This window comes from Carcharodon carcharias (assembly GCF_017639515.1).
Source record: "Carcharodon carcharias isolate sCarCar2 chromosome X unlocalized genomic scaffold, sCarCar2.pri SUPER_X_unloc_8, whole genome shotgun sequence".
Lineage (NCBI taxonomy): Eukaryota > Metazoa > Chordata > Chondrichthyes > Lamniformes > Lamnidae > Carcharodon > Carcharodon carcharias.
In genome coordinates, this window is record NW_024470885.1 from 247,339 (window position 1) to 272,429 (window position 25,091).

At 58.7% G+C, this 25,091-nt stretch overlaps 1 protein-coding gene across 3 annotated transcripts in view; it reads right to left on the bottom strand.

Annotated features, from left to right (window-relative positions):
- The window catches only part of LOC121275108 (poly(rC)-binding protein 3-like), a 158,451-nt gene that overhangs the window by 4,987 nt on the left and 128,373 nt on the right, over positions 1–25,091 (bottom strand). For all 3 annotated transcript variants that reach the window (XM_041182523.1, XM_041182522.1, XM_041182521.1), the window contains exons 11-12: positions 24,432–24,481; positions 21,222–21,391 (exon numbers count right to left, since the gene is read on the bottom strand). In XM_041182523.1, the coding sequence (XP_041038457.1) occupies positions 21,222–21,391; positions 24,432–24,481 (220 nt within the window). The remainder of the gene's footprint in view (positions 1–21,221; positions 21,392–24,431; positions 24,482–25,091) is intronic.

Genomic DNA, 25,091 nt, shown 5'->3' on the forward strand with positions numbered 1-25,091 from the left:
CCGCCACGTACACACACACACACCCCCCGCCACGTACACACACACACCCCCCGCCACGTACACACACACACACCCCCCGCCACGTACACACACACACACCCCGCCACGTACACACACACACACACACACCCCCCGCCACGTACACACACACACACACACCCCCCGCCACGTACACACACACCGCCACGTACACACACACACACCCCGCCACGTACACACACACCCCCCGCCACGTACACACACACACACCCCCCGCCACGTACACACACACACACCCCCCGCCACGTACACACACACACACCCCCCCCGCCACGTACACACACACACACCCCCCGCCACGTACACACACACACACACCCCCCGCCACGTACACACACACACACCCCCGCCACGTACACACACACACACACACCCCCCGCCACGTACACACACACACACCCCCCGCCACGTACACACACACACCCCGCCACGTACACACACACACACCCCCCCCGCCACGTACACACACACACACCCCCCCCGCCACGTACACACACACACACCCCCCCCGCCACGTACACACACCCCCGCCACGTACACACACACACCCCCCGCCACGTACACACACACACCCCCCGCCACGTACACACACACACCCCCCGCCACGTACACACACACACCCCCCGCCACGTACACACACACACCCCCCGCCACGTACACACACACACCCCCCGCCACGTACACACACACACCCCCCGCCACGTACACACACACACCCCCCGCCACGTACACACACACACCCCCCGCCACGTACACACACACACCCCCCGCCACGTACACACACACACCCCCCGCCACGTACACACACACCCCCCGCCACGTACACACACACACCCCCCGCCACGTACACACACACACCCCCCGCCACGTACACACACACACCCCCCGCCACGTACACACACACACACCCCGCCACGTACACACACACACACACACCCCCCGCCACGTACACACACACACACACCCCCCGCCACGTACACACACACACACACACCCCCCGCCACGTACACACACACACCCCGCCACGTACACACACCCCCGCCACGTACACACACACACCCCCCGCCACGTACACACACACACACCCCCGCCACGTACACACACACATACACACCCCCCGCCACGTACACACACACACTCCCCGCCACGTACACACACACACTCCCCGCCACGTACACACACACACACACCCCCGCCACGTACACACACACACACACCGCCGCCACGTACACACACACCGCCGCCACGTACACACGCACACACACACCCCCCGCCACGTACACACACACACACCCCCCGCCACGTACACACACACACACCCCCCGCCACGTACACACACACACCCCCCGCCACGTACACACACACACCCCCCGCCACGTACACACACACACCCCCCGCCACGTACACACACACACACCCCCCGCCGCGTACCCACACACCCCCCGCCGCGTACGCGCACACACACCCCCCGCCGCGTACGCGCACACACACTGCCATGTGCGTACGCGCACACACACTGCCATGTGTACGTGCACACACACTGCCATGTGTACGCGCACACACACTGCCATGTGTACGCGCACACACTGCCATGTGTACACGCACACACTGCCATGTGTACACGCACACACTGCCATGTGCACACGCACACATACTGCCATGTGCACACACACACACACACATTGCCATGTGCACACACACACACACTGCCATGTGCACACACACACACACTGCCATGTGCACACACACACACACACTGCCATGTGCACACACACACACACACTGCCATGTGCACACACACACACACACACACACACACACACTGCCATGTGTACACACACACACACTGCCATGTGTACACACACACACACTGCCATGTGTACACACACACACACTGCCATGTGTACACACACACACACTGCCATGTGTACACACACACACACTGCCATGTGTACACACACACACTGCCATGTGTACACACACACACACTGCCATGTGTACACACACACACACTGCCATGTGTACACACACACACACTGCCATGTGTACACACACACACACTGCCATGTGTACACACACACACACTGCCACGTGTACACACACACACACTGCCACGTGTACACACACACACACTGCCACGTGTACACACACACACACTGCCACGTGTACACACACACACACTGCCACGTGTACACACACACACACTGCCACGTGTACACACACACACACACTGCCACGTGTACACACACACACACACTGCCACGTGTACACACACACACACACTGCCACGTGTACACACACACACACACTGCCACGTGTACACACACACACACACTGCCACGTGTACACACACACACACACTGCCACGTGTATACACACACACACACACTGCCACGTGTGTACACACACACACACACTGCCATGTGTACACACACACACACTGCCATGTGTACACACACACACACTGCCATGTGTACACACACACACACTGCCATGTGTACACACACACACACTGCCATGTGTACACACACACACACTGCCATGTGTACACACACACACACTGCCATGTGTACACACACACACACTGCCATGTGTACACACACACACACTGCCATGTGTACACACACACACACTGCCATGTGTACACACACACACACTGCCATGTGTACACACACACACACTGCCATGTGTACACACACACACACTGCCATGTGTACACACACACACACTGCCATGTGTACACACACACACACTGCCATGTGTACACACACACACACTGCCATGTGTACACACACACACACTGCCATGTGTACACACACACACACTGCCATGTGTACACACACACACACTGCCATGTGTACACACACACACACAGCCATGTGTACACACACACACACTGCCATGTGTACACACACACACACTGCCATGTGTACACACACACACACACAGCCATGTGTACACACACACACACACACAGCCATGTGTACACACACACACACACACAGCCATGTGTACACACACACACACACTGCCATGTGTACACACACTGCCATGTGTACACACACTGCCATGTGTACACACACTGCCATGTGTACACACACTGCCATGTGTACACACACTGCCATGTGTACACACACTGCCATGTGTACACACACTGCCATGTGTACACACACTGCCATGTGTACACACACTGCCATGTGTACACACACTGCCATGTGTACACACACTGCCATGTGTACACACACTGCCATGTGTACACACACACTGCCATGTGTACACACACACTGCCATGTGTACACACACACTGCCATGTGTACACACACACTGCCATGTGTACACACACACTGCCATGTGTACACACACACTGCCATGTGTACACACACACTGCCATGTGTACACACACACTGCCATGTGTACACACACACTGCCATGTGTACACACACACTGCCATGTGTACACACACACTGCCATGTGTACACACACACTGCCATGTGTACACACACACTGCCATGTGTACACACACACTGCCATGTGTACACACACACTGCCATGTGTACACACACACTGCCATGTGTACACACACACTGCCATGTGTACACACACACTGCCATGTGTACACACACACTGCCATGTGTACACACACACTGCCATGTGTACACACACACTGCCATGTGTACACACACACTGCCATGTGTACACACACACACACACTGCCATGTGTACACACACACACACACTGCCATGTATACACACACACACAGCCATGTATACACACACACACACAGCCACGTACACACACACACACAGCCACGTACACACACACACAGCCACGTACACACACACACACAGCCACGTACACACACACACTGCCACGTACACACACACAGCCACGTACACACACACACACTGCCACGTACACACACACACACTGCCACGTACACACACACACACACAGTCACGTACACACACACACACACTGTCACGTACACACACACACACACTGCCACGTACACACACACACACTGTCACGTACACACACACACACACTGCCACGTACACACACACACACTGTCACGTACACACACACACACTGCCACGTACACACACACACACTGTCACGTACACGCATACACTGCCACGTACACGCACACACTGCCACGTACACGCACACACAGCTACGTACACACACACACAGCTACGTACACGCGCACACACACACTGCCACGTACACGCGCACACACACACTGCCACGCACACACGACCACACACACTGCCGCGTACACGCACACACACACACTGCCACGTACACGCACACACACACTGCCACGTACACGCACACACACACACACACTGCCACGTACACACACACACACACTGCCACGTACACACACACACACAGCCACGTACACACACACACAGCCACGTACACACACACACACACACACACACACACACAGCCACGTACACACACACACAGCCACGTACACAGCCACGTACACACACACACACAGCCACGTACACACACACACTGCCACGTACACACACACACACTGCCACGTACACACACACACACTGCCATGTACACACACACACACTGCCATGTACACACACACACACTGCCATGTACACACACACACACTGCCATGTACACGCACACACACTGCCATGTACACGCACACACACTGCCATGTACACGCACACACAGCCATGTACACGCACACACAGCCATGTACACGCACACACAGCCATGTACACGCACACACAGCCATGTACACGCACACACTGCCATGTACACACACACACTGCCATGTACACACACACACACACACTGCCATGTACACACACACACACACTGCCATGTACACACACACACACTGCCATGTACACACACACACACTGCCATGTACACACACACTGCCGTGTACACACACACTGCCGTGTACACACACACTGCCGTGTACACACACACTGCCGTGTACACACACACTGCCGTGTACACACACACTGCCGTGTACACACACACTGCCGTGTACACACACACTGCCACGTACACACACACACTGCCACTTACACACACACACTGCCACTTACACACACACACTGCCACTTACACACACACACTGCCACTTACACACACACACTGCCACTTACACACACACACAGCCACGTACACACACACACAGCCACGTACACACACACACTGCCACGTACACACACACACTGCCACGTACACACACACACTGCCGCGTACACGCACACACACACACTGCCGCGTACACGCACACACACACACTGCCGCGTACACGCACACACACACACTGCCGCGTACACGCACACACACACACTGCCGCGTACACGCACACACACACACTGCCACGTACACACACACACAGCCACGTACACACACACACAGCCACGTACACACACACACACACACAGCCACGTACACACACACACACACACACAGCCACGTACACACACACAGCCACGTACACAGCCACGTACACACACACACAGCCACATACACACACACACAGCCACGTACACACACACACACACACACACATACACAGCGCCACGTACACACACACACAGCGCCACGTACACACACACACACTGCCACGTACACACACACACACTGCCACGTACACACACACACACTGCCACGTACACACACACACACTGCCACGTACACACACACACACACTGCCACGTACACACACACACACTGCCACGTACACACACACACACTGCCACGTACACACACACACACTGCCACGTACACACACACACACTGCCATGTACACACACACACACTGCCATGTACACACACACACACTGCCATGTACACACACACACACTGCCATGTACACACACACACACTGCCATGTACACACACACACACTGCCATGTACACACACACACACTGCCATGTACACACACACTGCCATGTACACACACACACTGCCACGTACACACACACACTGCCACGTACACACACACACTGCCACGTATACACACACACACTGCCACGTATACACACACACTGCCACGTACACGTACACACACACACAGCCACGTACACGTACACACAGCCACGTACACGTACACACAGCCACGTACACACACACACAGCCACGTACACACACACACAGCCACGTACACACACACACACAGCCACGTACACACACACACACATACACACTGCCACGTACACACACACACACATACACACTGCCACGTACACACACACACACACACACACACACTGCCACGTACACACACACACACACACACTGCCACGTACACACACACACTGCCACGTACACACACACACACACACACACTGCCACGTACACACACACACTGCCATGTACACACACACACACTGCCACGTACACACACTGCCACGTACACACACACACTGCCACGTACACACACACACTGCCACGTACACACACACACAGCCACGTACACACACACACAGCCACGTACACACACACACACACAGCCACGTACACACACACACACACAGCCACGTACACACACACACACAGCCACGTACACACACACACACAGCCACGTACACACACACACAGCCACGTACACACACACACACAGCCACGTACACACACACACACAGCCACGTACACACACACACACACAGCCACGTACACACACACAGCCACGTACACACACACAGCCACGTACACACACACACACAGCCACGTACACACACACACACAGCCACGTACACACACACACACTGCCACGTACACACACTGCCACGTACACACACACACACTGCCACGTACATACACACACACACACACTGCCACGTACACACACACACTGCCACGTACACACACACACACACACACTGCCACGTACACACACACACACACACTGCCACGTACACACACACACACACACTGCCACGTACACACACACACACACACTGCCACGTACACACACACACACACACTGCCACGTACACACACACACACACACTGCCACGTACACACACACACACACACTGCCACGTACACACACACACACACACTGCCACGTACACACACACACTGCCACGTACACACACACACTGCCACGTACACACACACACTGCCACGTACACACACACACTGCCACATACACACACACACACACACTGCCACGTGCACACACACACACACACACACTGCCACGTGCACACACACACACACACACTGCCACGTGCACACACACACACACACACTGCCACGTACACACACACACAGCCACGTACACACACACACACACACACTGCCACGTACACACACACTGCCACGTACACACACACTGCCACGTACACACACACACTGCCACGTACACACACACACTGCCATGTACACTCACACACTGCCACGTACGCACACACACTGCCACGTACGCACACACACTGCCACGTACGCACACACACTGCCACGTACGCACACACACTGCCACGTACACACACACACACTGCCACGTACTCACACACACACTGCCACGTACTCACACACACACTGCCACGTACTCACACACACACTGCCACGTACTCACACACACACTGCCACGTACTCACACACACACTGCCACGTACTCACACACACTGTCACTTACACGCATACACTGCTACGTACACACACACACACACACTGCCACGTACACACACACACCCCGCCACGTACATACACTGCCATGTACACACACACTGCCACGTACACGCACACACACACACTGCCACGTACACGCACACACACACACTGCCACGTACATGCACACACACACACTGTCACGTACACGCATACACTGCTACGTACACGCACACACACACACTGCCACGTACACACACACACCCCGCCACGTACACACACACTGCCACGTACACGCACACACACACGCTGCCACGTACAGGCACACACACACGCTGCCACGTACACGCACACACACACGCTGCCACGTACACGCACACACACACGCTGCCACGTACACGCACACACACACGCTGCCACGTACACGCACACACACACGCTGCCACGTACACGCACACACACACGCTGCCACGTACACGCACACACACACGCTGCCACGTACACGCACACACACGCTGCCACGTACACGCACACACACACGCTGCCACGTACACGCACACACACACGCTGCCACGTACACGCACACACACACACGCTGCCACGTACACGCACACACACACACGCTGCCACGTACACGCACACACACACACGCTGCCACGTACACGCACACACACACACTGCCGCGTACACACACACACTGCCGCGTACACACACACACTGCCGCGTACACACACACACTGCCGCGTACACACACACACTGCCGCGTACACACACACACTGCCGCGTACACACACACACTGCCGCGTACACACACACACTGCCGCGTACACACACACACTGCCGCGTACACACACACACTGCCGCGTACACACACACACTGCCGCGTACACACACACACTGCCGCGTACACACACACACTGCCACGTACACACACACACACTGCCACGTACACACACACACTGCCACGTACACACACACACTGCCACGTACACACACACTGCCACGTACACACACACACTGCCACGTACACACACACACTGCCACGTACACACACACACTGCCACGTACACACACACACTGCCACGTACACACACACACTGCCGCGTACACACACACATGGCCGCGCACACACACACACACGGCCGCGCACACACACACACACGGCCGCGCACACACACACACACGGCCGCGCACACACACACACACGGCCGCGCACACACACACACACGGCCGCGCACACACACACACACACGGCCGCGCACACACACACACACGGCCGCGCACACACACACACACACGGCCACGCACACACACACACACACACGGCCACGCACACACACACACGGCCACGCACACACACACACGGCCACGCACACACACACACGGCCACGCACACACACACACGGCCACGCACACACACACACGGCCACGCACACACACACACGGCCACGCACACGCACACACACACACGGCCACGCACACGCACACACACACACGGCCACGTACACGCACACACACACACTGTCACGTACACGCATACACTGCTACGTACACGCACACACACACACTGCCACGTACACACACACACCCCGCCACGTACATACACTGCCATGTACACACACACTGCCACGTACACGCACACACACACACACGGCCACGCACACACACACACACACACGGCCACGCACACACACACACACACGGCCACGCACACACACACACACACGGCCACGCACACACACACACACGGCCACGCACACACACACACACGGCCACGCACACACACACACACGGCCACGCACACACACACACACGGCCACGCACACACACACACACGGCCGCGCACACACACACACACGGCCGCGCACACACACACACACGGCCGCGCACACACACACACACGGCCGCGCACACACACACACACGGCCGCGCACACACACACACACACACGGCCACGCACACACACACACACACACGGCCACGCACACACACACACGGCCACGCACACACACACACGGCCACGCACACACACACACGGCCACGCACACACACACACGGCCACGCACACACACACACGGCCACGCACACACACACACGGCCACGCACACACACACACACACACGGCCACGCACACGCACACACACACACGGCCACGTACACGCACACACACACACTGTCACGTACACGCATACACTGCTACGTACACGCACACACACACACTGCCACGTACACACACACACCCCGCCACGTACATACACTGCCATGTACACACACACTGCCACGTACACGCACACACACACACACGGCCACGCACACACACACACACACACGGCCACGCACACACACACACACACGGCCACGCACACACACACACACACACGGCCACGCACACACACACACACGGCCACGCACACACACACACACGGCCACGCACACACACACACACGGCCACGCACACACACACACACGGCCACGCACACACACACACACGGCCACGCACACACACACACACGGCCACGCACACACACACACACGGCCACGCACACACACACACAAGGCCACGCACACACACACACACGGCCACGCACACACACACACACACGGCCACGCACACACACACACACGGCCACGCACACACACACACACACGGCCACGCACACACACACACACGGCCACGCACACACACACACACGGCCACGCACACACACACACACGGCCACGCACACACACGGCCACGCACACACACACACGGCCACACACACACGGCCGCGCACACACACACACGGCCGCACACACACACACACGGCCGCACACACACACACACGGCCGCACACACACACACACGGCCGCACACACACACACACGGCCACGCACACACACACACACGGCCGCGCACACACACACACACACGGCCGCGCACACACACGGCCACGCACACACACGGCCACGCACACACACGGCCACGCACACACACCGCCACGCACACACACGGCCACGCACACACACACACGACCACGCCCACACACACACGACCACGCCCACACACACACGCCCACGCCCACACACACACGCCCACGCCCACACACACACGACCACGCCCACACACACACGACCACGCCCACACACACACACGGCCACGCACACACACACACACACGGCCACGCACACACACACACACGGCCACGCACACACACACACACGGCCACGCACACACACACACACGGCCACGCACACACACACACGGCCACGCACACAAACACACACGGCCACGCACACACACACACACACACACGGCCACGCACACACACACACACACACACGGCCACGCACACACACACACACACACGGCCACGCACACACACACACACACGGCCACGCACACACACACACACACGGCCACGCACACACACACACACACGGCCACGCACACACACACACACGGCCACGCACACGCACATGCACACACACACGGACACATGCACATACACACACACGGACACATGCACACACACACACACACACACACGGACACATGCACACACAGACCTACGCGCGCTGGCGCACGGTGAACGCTGCACCTCGATGTGGTTTAAACACACATCTCCGTCTCGAAATGCAATTCAATGCAAACAGTCCAGAGTCACTTCAAATTCAGTGACCACCAATCGTCCTAATACCCACAGACCGGACACCAAGACCACTCGGTCCCACTGACCATCAGACCGGACATTGAGACCACTCGGTCCCACTGACCATGGGACTGGACGTTGAGACCACTTGGTCCCACTGACCATGGGACTGGACACTGAGACCACTCAGTCCCACTGACCATCAGACCATACACCGAGGCCACTCAGTCCCCACTGACCATCAGACTGGACACCGAGCCCACTCAGTCCCCACTGACCGTGGGACCGGACACTGAAACTACTCAGCCCCCTGACTGTGGGACCGGACACTGAGACCACTCAGTCCCACTGACCATGGGACTGGACACTGAGACCACTCAGTACCCACTGACCATGGGACTGGACACTGAGACCACTCAGTACCCACTGACCATCAGACCAGACATTGAAACTACTCAGTCCCAACTGACCATGGGACTGGACACCAAGACCACTCAGTCCTGCTGACCGTGGGACTGGACACCGAGACCACACGGTCCCACTGACCACCGGACCGGACACCGAGACCACTCGGTCCCACTGACCATGGGACCGGACACCGAGACCACTCATTCTCGCTGACCATCAGACTGGTCACCGAGATCACTCAGTCCCACCGACGATGGGACTGGACACCAAGAAAGTTCAGACCCGCTGATAGACCAGACACAGACCAGTCCTGCTGACCACTGGACTGGACACCGAGACCACTCTCTCCCACTGACCATGGGACTGGACATTGAGACCACTCGGTCCCGCTGACCATCAGACAGGTCACCGAGACCACTCTCTCCCGCTGACCGTGGGACTGGACACTGAGAAAGCTCAGACCCAATGATAGACCGGACACAGACCAGTCCCGCTGACCGTGGGACTGGACACAAGACCACTCGGTCCCGCTGACCGAGGGACTGGACACCAAGACCACTCGGTCCCGCTGACCGTGGGACTGGACACCGAGACCACTCGGTCCCACTGACCGTGGGACTGGACACCGAGACCACTCGGTCCCACTGACCGTGGGACTGGACACCGAGACCACTCGGTCCCGTTGACCGTGGGACAGGACACCGAGACTACTCGGTCCCACTGACCGTGGCACCGGTCACCTAGACCACTTGGTGCCACTGACCAAGGGACAGGACACTGTGACCACTCAGTCCCAATGACCATGGGACTGGACACTGTGACCACTCAGTCCCACTGACCATGGGACTGGACACTGTGACCACTCAGTCCCACTGACCATTGGACTGGACACTGTGACCACTCAGTCCCACTGACCATGGGACTGGACACTGTGACCACTCAGTCCCACTGACCATGGGACTGGACACTGTGACCACTCAGTCCCACTGACCATGGGACTGGACACTGACCACTCAGTTCCACAGACCATCGGAATGGACAGAGACCACTGTCCCGCTGACCATCAGACTGGACACCGAGATCACTCGGTCCCACTGACCGTGGGACTGGACACCAAGAAAGCTCAGACCCAATGATAGACTGGACACAGACCAGTCCCGCTGACCATTGGACTGGACACTGAGACCACTCTCTCCCACTGACCGTGGGACTGGACACTGAGACCACTCAGTCGCGCTGACCATGGGACTGGACACTGAGACCACTCAGTCCCACTGACCATAGGACTGGACACTGACCACTCAGTTCCACTGACCATCGGAATGGACAGAGGCCACTCGGTCCCACTGACCGTGGGACCGGACAGCAAGACCACTCGGTCCCACTGACCATCAGACCGGACACCGAGACCACTCGGTCCCACTGACCGTGGGAACAGACACCGAGACCACTCAGTCCCACAGACACCGAGACCACTCGCTCCCACTGACCATGGGACTGGACACTGAGACCACTCAGTCCCGCTGACCAGCGGAATGGACAGAGACCACTCTGTCCCGCTGACCATCAGACCGGACACCGAGACCACACAGCCCCACTGACCGTGGGACTGGACACCGAGACCACTCTGTCCCACTGACCGTGGGACTGGACACCGAGACCACTCTGTCCCACTGACTGTGGGACTGGACACCGAGACCACTCTGTCCCACTGACTGTGGGACTGGACACCGAGACCACTCTGTCCCACTGACTGTGGGACTGGACACCGAGACCACTCGGTCTCACCGACCGTGGGACCGGACACAGAGACCACTTAATCACACTGACCATGGGACTGGACACCGAGACCACTCTCTCCCACTGACCGTGGGACTGGACACCGAGACCACTCAGTCCCACGGACACCGAGACCACTCGGTCCCACTGACCGTGGGACTGGACACCGAGACCACTCAGTCCTGCTGACTGTGGGACTGAACACCGAGACCACTCTGTCCCGCTGACCATGGGACTGGACACCGAGACCACACAGCCCCACTGACCGTGGGACTGGACACCGAGACCACTCTGTCCCACTGACTGTGGGACTGGACACCGAGACCACTCTGTCCCACTGACCGTGGGACTGGACACCGAGACCACTCTGTCCCACTGACCGTGGGACTGGACACCGAGACCACTCTGTCCCACTGACTGTGGGACTGGACACCGAGACCACTCTGTCCCACTGACTGTGGGACTGGACACCGAGACCACTCTGTCCCACTGACTGTGGGACCGGACACCGAGACCACTCGGTCTCACCGACCGTGGGTCGGACACAGAGACCACTTAATCACACTGACCATGGGACTGGACACCGAGACCACTCTCTCCCACTGACCATGGGACTGGACACCGAGACCACTCAGTCCCACGGACACCGAGACCACTCGGTCCCACTGACCGTGGGACTGGACACCGAGACCACTCAGTCCTGCTGACTGTGGGACCGGACACCGAGACCACTCGGTCCCGCTGACCGTGGCACCGGACACCGAGACCACTCGGTCCCGCTGACCGTGGGACTGAACACCGAGACCACTCTGTCCCGCTGACCATGGGACCGGACACCGAGACCACTCGGTCCCACTGACCGTGGCACCGGACACCGAGACCACTCGGTCCCGCTGACCTTGGGACTGGACACCGAGACCACTTAATCCCACTGACCATGGGACTGGACACCGAGACCACTCAGTCCCACGGACACCGAGACCACTCGGTCCCGCTGACTGTGGGACTGGACACCGAGACCACTCGGTCCCACTGACCGTGGGACCGGACACCGAGACCACTCGGTCCCACTGACCGTGGGACTGAACACCGAGACCACTCAGTCCCAAAGACACCGAGACCACTCGGTCCCACTGACCGTGGGACTGGACACCGAGACCACTCAGTTCCATTGACCATCGGAATGGACAGAGACCACTCTGTCCCACTGACCATCAGACCGGACACCGAGACCACACAGCCCCACTGACCGTGGGACTGGACACCGAGACCACTCGGTCCCATTGACCGTGGGACCGGACACCGAGACCACTCGGTCCCGCTGACCGTGGGACCGGACACCGAGACCACTCGGTCCCGCTGACCGTGGGACCGGACACTGAGACCACTCGGTCCCACTGACCGTGGGACCGGACACCGAGACCACTTAATCCCACTGACCATGGGACTGGACAGAGACCACTCAGCCCCACGGACACCGAGACCACTCTGTCCCGTTGACCATCAGACCGGACACCGAGACCACACAGCCCCACTGACCGTGGGACCAGACACCGAGACCACTCGGTCCCATTGACCGTGGGACCAGACACCGAGACCACTCGGTCCCGCTGACCGTGGGACTGGACACCGAGACCACTCGGTCCCGCTGACCATGGGACCGGACACCGAGACCACTTAATCCCACTGAAAATGGGACTGGATACTGAGACCACTCAGTCCCACTGACCGTGGGACTGGACACCGAGACCACTCGGTCCCACTGACCATGGGACTGGACACCGAGAAAGTTCGGACCCGCTGATAGACCGGACACAGACCAGTCCTGCTGACCATTGGACTGGACACCGAGACCACTCTCTCCCACTGATCATGGGACTGGACACCGAGACCACTCAGTTCCACTGACCATCGGAATGGACAGACTACTCTGTCCTGCTGACCGTGGGACTGGACACCGAGACCACTCGGTCCCGCTGACCGTGGGACTGGACACTGTGACCACTCAGTCCCACTGACCACGAGACGACACCGTGACCACTTGGTGCCACTGACCAAGGGACTGGACACTGTGACCACTCAGTCCCACTGACCATGGGACTGGACACGGAGACCACTCAGTCCCACTGACCATGGGACTGGACACTGAGACCACTCAGTCCCGCTGACCGTGGGACTGGACACCGAGACCACTCAGTTCCACTGACCATCGGAATGGACAGAGACCACTCTGTCCCGCTGACCATCAGACCGGACACCGAGACCACACAGCCCCACTGACCGTGGGACCGGACACCGAGACCACTCGGTCCCACTGACTGTGGGACCGGACACCGAGACCACTCGGTCCCACTGACCGTGGGACCGGACACCGAGACCACTCGGTCCCACTGACCGTGGGACCGGACACCGAGACCACTCGGTCCCACTGACCGTGGGACCGGACACCGAGAACACTCGGTCCCACTGACCGTGGTACCGGACACCGAGACCACTTAATCCCACTGAAAATGGGACTGGACACTGAGACCACTCGGTCCCACTGACCGTGGGACTGGACACCGAGACCACTCGGTCCCACTGACCGTGGGACTGGACACCGAGACCACTCGGTCCCACTGACCGTGGGACTGGACACCGAGACCACTCGGTCCCACTGACCGTGGGACTGGACACCAAGACCACTCGGTCCCACTGACCGTGGGACTGGACACCAAGAAAGTTCAGACCCGCTGATAGACCGGACACAGACCAGTCCCGCTGTCCATTGGACTGGATACCGAGACCACTCTCTCCCACTGATCATGGGACTGGACACCGAGACCACTCAGTTCCACTGACCATCGGAATGGACAGACTACTCTGTCCTGCTGACCGTGGGACTGGACACCGAGACCACTCGGTCCCGCTGACCATGGGGACTGGACACCGAGACCACTCAGTCCCACTGACCATGAGACTGGACACCGAGACCAGTTGGTGCCACTGACCATGGGACTGGACACTGACCACTCTCTCCCACTGACCGTGGGACTGGACACCGAGACCACTCAGTCACGCTGACCATGGGACTGGACACCGAGACCACTCAGTCCCACTGACCATAGGACTGGACAGAGACCACTCGGTCCCACTGACCGTGGGACCGGACACCGAGACCACTCGGTCCCACAGACACCGAGACCACTCGCTCCCACTGACCATGGGACTGGACACTGAGACCACTCAGTCCCGCTGACCATCGGAATGGACAGAGACCACTCTGTCCCGCTGACCATCAGACCGGACACCGAGACCACACAGCCCCACTGACCGTGGGACTGGACACCGAGACCACACAGCCCCACTGACCGTGGGACTGGACACCGAGACCACACAGCCCCACTGACCGTGGGACTGGACACCGAGACCACTCTGTCCCACTGACCGTGGGACTGGACACCGAGACCACTCTGTCCCACTGACCGTGGGACTGGACACCGAGACCACTCTGTCCCACTGACTGTGGGACTGGACACCGAGACCACTCTGTCCCACTGACTGTGGGACTGGACACCGAGACCACTCTGTCCCACTGACTGTGGGACTGGACACCGAGACCACTCTGTCCCACTGACTGTGGGACTGGACACCGAGACCACTCTGTCCCACTGACTGTGGGACTGGACACCGAGACCACTCTGTTCCACTGACTGTGGGACTGGACACCGAGACCACTCGGTCTCACCGACCGTGGGACCGGACACAGAGACCACTTAATCACACTGACCATGGGACTGGACACCGAGACCACTCTCTCCCACTGACCATGGGACTGGACACCTAGACGACTCAGTCCCACGGACACCGAGACCACTCGGTCCCACTGACCGTGGGACTGGACACCGAGACCACTCAGTCCTGCTGACTGTGGGACTGAACACCGAGACCACTCTGTCCCGCTGACCATGGGACCGGACACCGAGACCACTCGGTCCCGCTGACCGTGGCACCGAACACCGAGACCACTCGGTCCCGCTGACTGTGGAACCGGACACCGAGACCACTTAATCCCACTGACCATGGGACTGGACACCGAGACCACTCAGTTCCACTGACCATCGGAATGGACAGAGACCACTCTGTCCCGCTGACCATCAGACCGGACACCGAGACCACACAGCCCCACTGACCGTGGGACCGGACACCGAGACCACTTAATCCCACTGAAAATGGGACTGGACACTGAGACCACTCAGTCCCACTGACCGTGGGACTGGACACCGAGACCACTCGGTCCCACTGACCGTAGGACTGGACACCAAGACCACTCGGTCCCACTGACCGTGGGACTGGACACCACGACCACTCGGTCCCACTGACCGTGGGACTGGACACCACGACCACTCGGTCCCACTGACCGTGGGACTGGACACCAAGAAAGTTCAGACCCGCTGATAGACCGGACACAGACCAGTCCCGCTGTCCATTGGACTGGATACCGAGACCACTCTCTCCCACTGATCATGGGACTGGACACCGAGACCACTCAGTTCCACTGACCATCGGAATGGACAGACTACTCTGTCCTGCTGACCGTGGGACTGGACACCGAGACCACTCGGTCCCGCTGACCATGGGACTGGACACCGAGACCACTCGGTCCCACTGACCATGAGACTGGACACCGAGACCACTTGGTGCCACTGACCATGGGACTGGACACTGTGACCACTCAGTCCCACTGACCATGGGACTGGACACTGTGACCACTCAGTCCCACTGACCATGGGACTGGACACTGTGACCACTCAGTCCCACTGACCATGGGACTGGACACTGTGACCACTCAGTCCCACTGACCATGTGACTGGACACTGACCACTCAGTCCCACTGACCATGGGACTGGACACTGACCACTCAGTTCCACAGACCATCGGAATGGACAGAGACCACTGTCCCGCTGACCATCAGACTGGACACCGAGATCACTCGGTCCCACTGACCGTGGGACTGGACACCAAGAAAGCTCAGACCCAATGATAGACTGGACACAGACCAGTCCCGCTGACCATTGGACTGGACACTGAGACCACTCTCTCCCACTGACCGTGGGACTGGACACCGAGACCACTCAGTCGCGCTGACCATGGGACTGGACACCGAGACCACTCAGTCCCACTGACCATAGGACTGGACACTGACCACTCAGTTCCACTGACCATCGGAATGGACAGAGACCACTCGGTCCCACTGACCGTGGGACTGGACACCGAGACCACTCGGTCCCACTGACCGTGGGACTGGACACCGAGACCACTCGGTCCCACAGACACCGAGACCACTCGCTCCCACTGACCATGGGACTGAACACCGAGACCACTCAGTCCCAAAGACACCGAGACCACTCGGTCCCACTGACCGTGGGACTGGACACCGAGACCACTCAGTTCCACTAACCATCGGAATGGACAGAGACCACTCTGTCCCACTGACCATCAGACCGGACACCGAGACCACACAGCCCCACTGACCGTGGGACTGGTCACCGAGACCACTCGGTCCCATTGACTGTGGGACCGGACACCGAGACCACTCGGTCCCGCTGACCGTGGGACCGGACACTGAGACCACTTAATCCCACTGACCATGGGACTGGACACCGAGACCACTCAGTCCCATGGACACCGAGACCACTCTGTCCCGCTGACCATCAGACCGGACACCGAGACCACACAGCCCCACTGACCGTGGGACTGGACACCGAGACCACTCTGTCCCACTGACCGTGGGACCAGACACCGAGACCACACAGCCCCACTGACCGTGGGACTGGACACCGAGACCACTCGGTCCCGCTGACCGTGGGACCGGACACCGAGACCACTTAATCCCACTGACCGTGGGACTGGACACCGAGACCACTCGGTCCCACTGACCGTGGGACTGGACACCGAGACCACTTGGTGCCACTGACCAAGGGACTGGACACTGTGACCACTCAGTCCCACTGACCATGGGACTGGACACAGACCACTCTCTCCCACTGACCATGGGACTGGACACTGTGACCACTCAGTTCCACTGACCATTGGAATGGACAGAGACCACTCTGTCCCGCTGACCACCAGACCGGACACCGAGACCACTCAGACCCACTGACCGTAGGACTGGACACTGAGACCACTCGGTCCCACTGACCGCAGGACTGGACACCGAGACTACTCGGTCCCACTGACAGTGGGACCGGACACCGAGACCACTTGGTCCCACTGACCATGGGACTGGACACCGAGACCACTCAGTCCCGCTGACCCATGGGACTGGACACCGAGACCACTCAGTCCCGCTGACCCATGGGACTGGACACTGAGACCACTCAGTCCCACAGACACCGAGACCACTCAGTCCCGCTGACCCATGGGACTGGACACTGAGACCACTCAGTCCCACAGACACCGAGACCACTCAGTTCCACTGACCGTGGGACTGGACACCGAGACCACTCAGTCCCACTGACCGTGGGACTGGACACCGAGACCACTCAGTCCCGCTGACCGTGGGACTGGACACCGAGACCACTCAGTCCCGCTGACCGTGGGACTGGACACCGAGACCACTCAGTGCCGCTGACCGTGGGACTGGACACCGAGACCACTCAGTTCCACTGACCATCGGAATGGACAGAGACCACTCTGTCCCGCTGACCATCAGACCGGACACCGAGACCACACAGCCCCACTGACCGTGGGACCGGACACCGAGGCCACTCGGTCCCGCTGACCGTGGGACCGGACACCGAGACCACTCGGTCCCGCTGACCATGGGACCGGACACCGAGACCACTCGGTCCTGCTGACCGTGGGCCCAGACACTGAGACCACTTAATCCCACTGACCATGGGACTGGACACCAAGACCACTCAGTCCCACGGACACCGAGACCACTCTGTCCCGCTGACCATCAGACCAAACACCGAGACCACTCGGTCCCACTGACCGTGGGACCGGACACGGAGACCACTTAGTCCCGCTGACCGTGGGACTGGACACGGAGACCACTCGGTCCCGCTGACCATGGGACCGGACACCGAGACCACTTAATCCCACTGAAAATGGGACTGGACACTGAGACCACTCAGTCCCACTGACCGTGGGACTGGACACCGAGACCACTCAGTTCCACTGACCATCGGAATGGACAGACTACTCTGTCCTGCTGACCGTGGGACTGGACACCGAGACCACTCGGTCCCGCTGACCGTGGGACCGGACACCGAGACCACTCGGTCCCGCTGACCTTGGGACTGGACACCGAGACCACTCGGTCCCGCTGACCGTGGGACTGGACACCGAGACCACTCGGTCCCGCTGACCTTGGGACCGGACACCGAGACCACTCGGTCCCGCTGACCGTGGGACTGGACACCGAGACCACTCGGTCCCGCTGACCTACGGACCGGGCACCGAGACCACTCGGTCCCGCTGACCGTGGGACTGGGCACCGAGACCAGTCAGACCCCACGTCTCGCTGACACTGAGATAGGGTTTGGCTGGAATGAGACAGTGTTGACCTTACACACATCTCACCTCCCGCTGCCCACACCTCCCACCCCCCCCCGGCAGCTTGGTACGATGGGAGCGGTCAGTTACACGCTCCGCACTGCTCACGATGTCTGGACTGTGTTGCATTGAGTTGCTGTTTTGCAGAATGAGTGTTGTGTGTCTCCCCTTGTCACGCTACCCCACCCAGGCCGGACCGAGGTGCTCTTACCTTGCGTTAATGAGGTACTGAGCCAGGCTAATGTTGGCCGGGGAGCCAGTAATGGTGATCTGTCGATCAGTCGATCCCTCGGCTGGATTGGAGATCTTTATCTGAGCTCCAGACATCTGTCGGATTTCGTTAATCTTGCTGCCCTGTCTTCCAATGATGCATCCAATTAACTGCAAAGGAGACGGAGCGAGAGGGAGTTACAGGCAACCAGGGGACAGAGCGAAAGGGAGTTACAACCAGGGCACAGAGTGAGAGGGAGTTACAACCAGGGCACAGAGCGAGAGGGAGTTACAGGCAACCAGGGGACAGAGCGAGAGGGAGTTACAGGCAACCAGGGGACAGAGCGAGAGTGAGTTACAGGCAACCAGGGGACAGAGCGAGAAGGAGTTACAGGCAACCAGGGGACAGAGCGAGAGGGAGTTACAGGCAACCAGGGGACAGAGCGAGAGGGAGTTACAGGCAACCAGGGGACAGAGCGAGAGGGAGTTACAGGCAACCGGGGGACAGAGCGAGAGGGAGTTACAGGCAACCGGGGGACAGAGCGAGAGGGAGTTACAGGCAACCGGGGGACAGAGCGAGAGGGAGTTACAGGCAACCGGGGGACAGAGCGAGAGGGAGTTACAGGCAACCGGGGGACAGAGCGAGAGGGCGTTACAACCACGGCACAGAGCGAGAGGGAGTTACAGGCAACCAGGCGACAGAGCGAGAGGGAGTTACAGGCAACCAGGGACAGAGCGAGAGGGAGTTACATGCAACCAGGGACAGAGCGAGAGGGAGTTACAGGCAACCAGGGACAGAGCGAGAGGGAGTTACAGGCAACCGGGGACAGAGCGAGAGGGAGTTACAACCAGGGCACAGAGCGAGAGGGAGTTACAAGCAACCAGGGGACAGAGCGAGAGGGAGTTACATACAACCAGGGGACAGAGCGAGAGGGAGTTACATACAACCAGGGGACAGAGCGAGTTAGACAACCAGGGGACAGAGCGAGAGAGAGTTACAGACAACCAGGGGACAGAGCGAGAGGGAGTTACAGACAACCAGGGGACAGAGCGAGAGGGAGTTACAGACAACCAGGGGACAGAGCGAGAGGGAGTTACAGACAACCAGGGGACAGAGCGAGAGGGAGTTACAGACAACCAGGGGACAGAGCGAGAGGGAGTTACAAACAACCAGGGAACAGAGCGAGTTAGACAACCAGGGGACAGAGCGAGAGAGAGTTACAGACAACCAGGGGACAGAGCGAGAGCGAGTTACAAAGGGGGACTGAGTGACAGGGAGTTACAGACAACCAGGAGACAGAGGGAGAGGGAGTTACAGACAAAGGGGGACAGAGCGAGAGAGAGTTACAGACAAAGGAGGACAGAGCGAGCGAGAGTTACAGACAAAGGGGGACAGAACGAGACAGAGTTACAAACAAAGGCGGACAGAGCGAGAGAGAGTTACAGACAAAGGGGGACAGAGCGAGAGTGAGTTACAGACAAAGGGGGACAGAGCGAGAGTGAGTTACAGACAAAGGGGGACAGAGCGCGAGAGTGTTACAGACAAAGGGGGACAGAGCGAGAGCGAGTTACAGACAAAGGGGGACAGAGCGAGAGAGAGTTACAGACAAAGGGGGACAGAGCGAGAGCGAGTTACAGACAAAGGGGGACAGAGCGAGAGCGAGTTACAGACAAAGGGGGACAGAGCGAGAGAGAGTTACAGACAAAGGGAGACAGAGCGAGAGAGAGTTACAGACAAAGGGGGACAGAGCGAGAGAGAGTTACAGACAAAGGGGGACAGAGCGAGAGAGAGTTACAAAGGGGAACAGAGCGAGAGAGAGTTACAGACAAAGGGGGACAGAGCGAGACAGAGTTAAAGACAAAGGGGGACAGAGCGAGAGAGAGTTACAGACAAAGGGGGACAGAGCGAGACAGAGTTACAGACAAAGGGGGACAGAGCGAGACAGAGTTAAAGACAAAGGGGGACAGAGCGAGACAGAGTTACAGACAAAGGGGGACAGAGCGAGACAGTTAAAGACAAAGGGGGACAGAGCGAGACAGTTAAAGACAAAGGGGGACAGAGCGAGACAGAGTTACAGACAAAGGGGGACAGAGCGAGACAGAGTTACAGACAAAGGGGGACAGAGTGAGACAGAGTTACAGACAAAGAGGGACAGAGCGAGACAGAGTTACAGACAAAGAGGGACAGAGCGAGAGAGAGTTACAGACAAAGGGGGACAGAGTGAGAGAGAGTTACAGACAACCAGGGGACAGAGCGAGAGAGAGTTACAGACAACCAGGGGACAGAGCGAGAGAGAGTTACAGACAACCAGGGGACAGAGCGAGAGAGAGTTACAGACAACCAGGGGACAGAGCGAGAGAGAGTTACAGGCAACCAGGGGACAGAGCGAGAGAGAGTTACAGACAAAGGGGGACAGAGCGAGAGAGAGTTACAGACAAAGGGGGACAGAGCGAGAGAGTTACAGACAACCAGGGGACAGAGCAAGAGAGAGTTACAGACAAAGGGGGACAGAGCGAGAGCGAGTTACAGACAAAGGGGGACAGAGCGAGCGAGAGTTACAGACAAAGGGGGACAGAGCGAGCGAGAGTTACAGACAAAGGGGGACAGAGCGAGAGCGAGTTACAGACAAAGGAGCGAGAATGGAAGTTGTTGGGCTCCCTGCTGCTTGGCCTGAGTCTTGCTGTGTAAAGGTGGGGCAGGCAGGGACCCGTTGAGGTGTTGGTGTTGGTGGTGGGGTGGGGGGTGCGGAAGGGAGCATTAGGAAATTGCTCCATATTGGACCTGTCAACAACAGTAGGCGTCAGATTTCCCATCCTCTCGACCCACCCCACAGAGAAGGGGCAAGGCCGTCTTGGTACAGGGGTGCTCTTGCACAGTGTCACATCGCTGACTGTGGAGCCTCGGACGTGACTGGGTCAGGCTGAGCCCCTTCCTCACACTGGAACCATCGCAGTGAAAGGCCCGGGGGAAGGGAACGAGGAGAAGGCAGCCTCCAGCCAGAGCCCGAAGCAGAGTGCGTCCAAAGAACAGAAACAATCCTCCCAGCCCCCGGTCAGAGAGCCAGCACCCTCACCTCGAATTTACCACTGCCAAATAACTTCGCGTCTCACCCCCTCCCCCACCCCCCACGCCTGCCTCCCCTCCTATCCCAGGCCCTACCCCAGAGAGACCGCCCACCACAGCTCACCCCCCCCACCCCGGAGCACTCACATCATTTGGAATGGCGATTTCATGGGAACTTGTCTGTGAAGAATCCAAACCTGTCCAGAGAGAGAGAGAGAGAGAGAGAGAGAGACGGTCAGTTAGTAACACCCCCCACTGGCCGCAGCATCCGAGAGAAACACCGACAACGTCACACACCCCGAAGCAGAATCAAGGGGCCCCAGGCTACAGGCGCCGGAACGATCTACCATCAGCTACTCGCTCCCCGGCTCAAATTTACTCATCACCGGACACGGAGGAGTGACCGATAATTAGACCACAAGACACAGGAGCAGGAATGAGGCCGTTCGACCCATCGAGTCCGCTCCGCCATTCAATCACGGCTGATGAGTTTCTCCCGCCTTCTCCCCGTAACCTTTGATCCCCCTTACCCATCGAGAACCGATCTATCTCGCTCTTAAATACACTCAATGACCCGGCCTCCACTGCCTTCTGTGGCAATGAATTCCATAGATTCACCACTCTCTGGCTAAAGAGGTTTCTCCTCATCTCTGTTCTGAAAGGTCTTCCCTTTACTCTGAGGCTGTGCCCTCGGGTCCTAGTCTCTCCTACTAATGGAAACATCTTCCCCACGTCCACTCTATCCAGGCCTTTCAGTATTCTGTAAGTTTCAATCAGATCCCCTCTCATCCTTCTAAACTCCATCGA